Genomic DNA, 6,211 nt, shown 5'->3' with positions numbered 1-6,211 from the left:
ATTGATATGAGATTAATAAATAATACACAAAAATTGTAACCAAACGTTTGATGGATTGGATTAGTAAACAGATCCAATCCTATCAACCCAACCAAATACCACCTAAAAATTTGTAGATCCCAGACAAACTCCTATTCACGTGTTTCTGAAATACAAGACTAGTTCTTCTGAAAAACAAAAACAGGGAACTCAATGATTGAATGGCTCGGGTAGCTAGATTCAGATCTCTTGTGATGTAATGACAGCACGAACGCAACAAATCCTCATGAGTTTATAAACTTCCTAGCAGCATCCAACGGTAGTTCTTCAAAAACCTGGGAAATGATTATGGAAAGGTAAACCCAATAATAAGAAATTTAGTTATGCTTGATTGTTGGCCACTTTTCAGGAGTCATTCTTCAGATGCACTTGGTGTTATATATCATGCTACTCTGACTGAATCATCATCATTACAGCAAGTGGCCAAAGATGCTATGAGTGTAAAAGAAGTTTTGAAATGCAATATACTTACAAGTTTCTCATAAACTTGTTGAAATGCCTTGCAGAATCTTTCGGCTTCTGCTGCTCCCACCTATAAACAACAAACAACAAACCAAACCAAGGTCAGTGGCTTGTTCCGTTTGTTGACATGCCATAGAGAGGTATTTGACTTGTAGTATGTTACTACATTTTGTCTATTTGATGGCATGCCAAGTTTATTTTACATTTGAGAACATAACGATGCTTTGTGTATGATTCAAAACCCATCCAATCACATTTCCATATTTTAATTTTCAGAAGAGAACAAATGTAATGAAAATGATCGTACGGATTGAGACTTGTACAAGAAGTAAGAGTCATCTATATTCCAAGCTCAAATGTCTCCCTGAGAAGACCTGAAGAGCAACTATTATCATGTAGATAACGTAGAAGTGCTATGGAGAATGGTGAGTATGTGGAAAACCACATTGATGATAGAAATAAAAAGCATTTAACGTAGACATGGAAAAGATAATCAATTGTCCTTCAAAACTACCAGGACTACAGAATTTAATATCATGTAAGGTCAGTATTCAAAAGCATACCTTCTGCTCAGCAGCCAACATCAGTTTTTTCCAAAACCTCTCTGTCCTTGCAAAACACGTAAAACATCAATAAGTTAAACAGAGAGTGAGCATAAAAATTTGTTTGACAATTTCTTCATTTTCAAAAGTTTAAGGCACTGCATAATATCTCCAGAATAAATGATAGCCTATACAAATTAATTAAACAGATCCCAAAAAAGCACAATACCAAAGTGGTTCAAAAATCCAAGTGTTTGGTTGAATACTTTAAACTAAATACGTCAAACACAAAACAAATTGTAAAATACAAAAATGTTGCCATGAAGTGGCTGATCATCATACCATGGTTGGCATTCTCATTTAACTCTGTACCTCTTGTATTTTTGGAAGTCCCAGCATCTTGGTGCTCCTTTACCTGAAGGCATACAATAATGTTAGAAATCAGCAGCTGGGAAACATGATAGAATGAGTGTAAAAAGTTATATAACAACACCTCAGATTGTGATGACCGAGTTGATTGTCTCGAATAATCCAAGTCTGCCTGTAATACAACTTGGAAATATAAACATTAACAATCCAAAGATATTGACATAATTTTTATATTGGCCCATCGAGAGTCATACAACCAGTGGAGGATAAATAAGCTTCACAGTAATTGGACGAGCTTGTAGTTCAACATTGACAAATTGTGGGGTAATACCATAATGGTCATCAAAATATGTTATAATAATTTCTCCAAAACCAACATGGATAGAGGACAGGGTAATTATGTAATGCATCAGATGCTGGACAGTATTGCATGTGCTTATAACCAAGGCATTCAATTTCAGTAATTCAGTGAATACTACTGGTGAATCGGCCAAAACATTGTTCATATTTATTTCCCAAAGAAACTCATCTGGATCAATCTAGCTAAACACATCAGTATGATTAATTAATCCGGTAATATTATTTGTGCCTTTCTCCAGCGAAATCTCATAACCCACAAAGAGATAAACCTGTCCAATGTATAAGATGATTCATTATACTACATCCAATGAACTCGGACTTTTCCAATGATCAATTTCATCAAGGCATCATAATTAGGAGGTCAAAGTTTTAAGACCCTACAGTGCAAAGAACCACATTCTTAAGCTGCTCCTAGGTTTTGATTACAGGCATCCATTGCCTCCCACGACGTCGTATTTCTCAATTTCCAGCTTACATGTGTTGAGGATGTTAAAATATAAAATTATGATCTTGCCCACTCTCATGAGTTCAAGTTTTTTTACTATTTTGGGACAAGTGGTTCCAACAATAATCCGGGCTGAGTTTGTAGAATTGGGTGCATAGCTTCCCAAGTTTAAACTTTAAAAACTTTTGAAGAGTGAACGTTCGAGAGCTTACCAGATGCAGAAACAATAAGCAGATGTTTTACATCATGACAAAGTGTAACATTGAAATTAGGAATCAACCAGCCAAGTAGGAGGGCACCATCAAACTAACTTAAAGTTCAATCGCTAACCAAACAAATGATAAACTAAATATTGAAAGGTGAGTGAAGCAAGCACAAATGCCAAGAGCCACTTTCTCAACATAAGAACTGCATAAAAGTTAGAACCGAAGAGAGATGATTTAAGACATTTGAAAACATAAATCCCACTTTAAACAAAAAGGCAAGTATCACTCTCAAAAGGCCGTCATAATTCATCAAAAACCAATCTCGGTGGCTTTTGTCAACAAGTTTGTAAAGTATTCTTGAAGATATAAAAAAAAATTCAAGTCCCATATATAATTTCCCCAAAATCGTAAGCTCTCTCTCTCTCTCTCTCTCTCTCTCTCCCTCTCTCTCTCTCTCTCTCTCTCTCTCTCTCTCTCTCTCTCTCTCTCAATACACTAGAGCCGTCCCCTTGTTCTATCAACTGTGCCAGCCCACGCCCGACCAAGACAAACTTAAACCTAAATCACTCCCCAAAAATCCAAAATCCAGTAAAATCAATCCACGGCATATATATAATTCGAATAACTATATCGTACACAATCTCGAGACAAGATCACCTACATGATAATCGCGCGAGCGGACAAGCGGGAAATTCTCGAGCAGATGGCGGAATTCAAACTCGTCCATGGGACTCTTGCTGCAAATCCAAGCTCTGGAAGGAGAGAATTTTGTGGCATTCGAGTAAATAGAAGGAAGTAAAGCCTCGCTCCTCTGCGGTCTCGTTGCCTACTGAATTGTGCAGTTTCCACTAAAGTCGTTGGTTTAAGGATAAATTCGTTGTATTTATTTATTTTGTTTCGGGTTCAAAAGATTTTTATTTTTTTTATATTAGTATGCTATTAGGTGAAACTTAAAACGGGGTGTTATTTTGGAAATCCAATACGAATAATTTTACACTTCCAAAACAAACCAGTCGATTCCATACTTGGTTTCAATCGCCGACAAAAATTAGGAAACTTACATTAACAACATGAAGATTTTGGAAAGGGAACTTCATAAACCATAGCTAACTTGATAAGTGCATTTTGTGTGCATTATTTTGTGTTATTTTTATGTCTATTTTGCATGTTTTCATATTGTTTTATGTGTGTTTTTATGTGTTTTATTTCATGCGTATACATTTCACTCTCCAGGTTTTATTTGTAGGAATTAATGAATGTAGGAATTAATGAAGAAATCATGGTTTTGGGGCAAGAGAAGAGCCACAAGAAGAATTGCGGAGCAGCAATGGTCCAAAAATTATTTTTGATGTTATAGAGATTCAAATCCGATCTCCACCGTTCAAAATATTCAAAATGTTTTGAAACTGCTGTCCAAATTTCAGCTCGATCCGACGGCTAGAACTCGAGATATGAATTTTTCAAGAATGTTGCGCATTGGAAAGGACACATGCACGGACCCTAGACATGGATCCGGATAAGGGTCCGTGCATCTTCGTAAAATTTTGGCAACGGAACTTTAATACACGGACCTATGCACGGACCCATGTCCAGGGTCCATGCATGTCGCAGAATCAGAAAAAATACAATTTTCGAAAATTAAAATTCTTAACTTGCAGGGTTTTATTTTATGGACTTTCAAAGATATATAAATAGAAGATCAACAGACGTGAGAAGGGGTTCGAATCGCAGGCAGAGATCATGAGACGGCTAGGGCGGAGATTGAAGATTTGAAGAACACTCCATTCTAGTTTCTTCTTTTTCTTCTTTATTTTATTTTTGAATTATTGTTTTCAATTATTGAGTAGTTTTTTTTCAACCAAGACGGCGAGATTGGGCCGAACAATTTTATGTTGAACATGTGGATTTTGATTTGGGATTTTTGGATTTTCATCTAGATTATTGATTTTTGGATTTAAATTTATCTTGTGAATGATCTGATCAATTGTTTGCTTGTTTGTTAATTGATTCCAAGTCGACAGAGGAGAAATGGATTTTTATCACTCCATTAATCAACACAAGGTTAAATTGATTAGAAATAGTATTCGGTTTCATTGTGTGGTTTTAGGTGAAAAATGAATTCTCATAATTCCTAATGCATTTGAATTTGATTTGAATTATGAAAGATTGATCCGTCAATATTTGAATAGGTTTATCTGTTCTAGAAATAGATTGTTAAATAAATTAGGAGAATTCGTCGTGATTTAAGATTAAATCTGGATCCTAGATTTGCCACTTGTTTGCATATTTTGTTTGGTACCTTCGTGTGTCTTGGTTGTCTTATTTTAATTAAATTTATTCTTTAAGCTATTTTAATTCTTATTGTTTTAGTAATTAAATTTTTATTTAATTTTTCTCACTCCTATTTTTATTATTTTGTCTAGATTAAGTTAAATAATTAAATCTTGAGAATTGACTACAATTCTCGTGGGATCGATACTTGGACTCATTGTCCACTTACTATTACTTGACCTAGTGCACTTGCTAGTTGATACCGAATTTAGCGGTCAAGTTTTCGGCGTCGTTGCCGGGGTACTGTTTAGTTAATATTAGATAGATTATTTGTTTGAGACTAGACATTTTATTATTGTTATTTATTTATTTATTTATTTATTTATTATTATTAATTTTATTGTTTTTTACTTGTGAGGTGCTTGGAGATGGATCATTGACAAGTGTTCACAAGGTTTGGCCAACAATATTCGGAGCCATTCTATGTTGCTTGGGGGAGATTCAATGATTTGACAAACAATTGTCGATATCATGATTTTTCAAACTACACTCTAGTTAAATTTTTTATGGTGGTTTGGATGCGGCAATAAGACGCTGGGTGGATTATGGAGCTTTGACAACTGACAGTCGCTTATTTCACAGAGATCACGACAGTGTTATGCACTTGTTAAATGATATGACAGATTTCGACTACCATTGGCATTGTGATCCTTCACTGCAGGGTTGGAATCACCAATATCCTCCAGAATTCAACTCTACAAATTTTGCGAACCAACCATTTGAGCATCAAGAAGAGTTTATAGGGTGTTTTGAGGATCTTGTGGCTCAGTTGGAGAACATTGTGCGACAACAGACAGAGATAAATCAGTTCTTGAAAAGCCGCATCAACCTTTGAGTTTCTTGGATGATCAGATTGCGCTTCTTACAGAACCATTTTCTGAGATCTGTCAAGAGAATGAAGTAATTGCGCTAGATCATGAGAAATTTTTTTTGAGGAATCTTCATGCGAAGAAGAGCCAAAAGTGACAGTAGAGGAGGAAGAAATATACAAGGCGACAGATTTGACCTCGTCAATGGTCTTTACATGTACACCATTAGAAGATCCTTTCTTGTCATTGACGTCAACTCCACAATATTACATCCTCCATGAGCTTCAGCCTAGATTTGGAGTCTCCTTAAAAAAAAAAAGTTTATACCGAGTATTGCTGAACTGACGAGCTTACAAAGTCAATATCATGCCAAGCTTGAGGACGAAGAAAATTAAGACCCATACGTAGAGTCGAATGATTCTTACTATAGGCGGCAGCTGCTCTTTGATAGTTGCTACTATATAGTCGGGCAATAGACTTAAATTTAGCGCTGACTGGGAGGCAACCCAGTGTTTTCTTTTCATTATTTTTTTATTGTTATTTTTCTTTTATTATCTTTTGCTAATCCACTGCTTACCCGTCGCTTTCCATGTTCAATAGGTTGCCCCGATAAGAAAAGTTGCTTTGGAATTTTGCAGATGGAGGAAG

At 35.6% G+C, this 6,211-nt stretch overlaps 1 protein-coding gene across 2 annotated transcripts; it reads right to left on the bottom strand.

Moving 5' to 3' along the window:
- LOC140875170 (uncharacterized) lies at window positions 1-3,257 on the bottom strand. 2 transcript variants are annotated; one of them, XM_073278762.1, is made up of 6 exons: window positions 3,085-3,257; window positions 1,537-1,584; window positions 1,416-1,458; window positions 1,065-1,105; window positions 512-571; window positions 1-314 (listed from the first exon to the last, which is right to left on the bottom strand). In XM_073278762.1, exons 1-6 carry the CDS (start codon window positions 3,148-3,150, stop codon window positions 264-266), a joined length of 309 nt encoding a protein of 102 aa, XP_073134863.1. In that variant the 5' UTR covers window positions 3,151-3,257; the 3' UTR covers window positions 1-263. The 2 variants fall into 2 exon arrangements, with proteins under 2 accessions (XP_073134863.1, XP_073134862.1); XM_073278761.1 differs by having other exon boundaries at window positions 3-314; window positions 1,386-1,458.
- Between the last annotated feature and the right edge of the window lie 2,954 nt (window positions 3,258-6,211).

The sequence above is a fragment of the Henckelia pumila genome, chromosome 1 (genome assembly GCF_033568475.1).
Source record: "Henckelia pumila isolate YLH828 chromosome 1, ASM3356847v2, whole genome shotgun sequence".
NCBI classification, from domain to species: domain Eukaryota; kingdom Viridiplantae; phylum Streptophyta; class Magnoliopsida; order Lamiales; family Gesneriaceae; genus Henckelia; species Henckelia pumila.
Note: the sequence above shows the minus strand (reverse complement) of the source record. Positions and strands in the feature narration are given on the sequence as shown.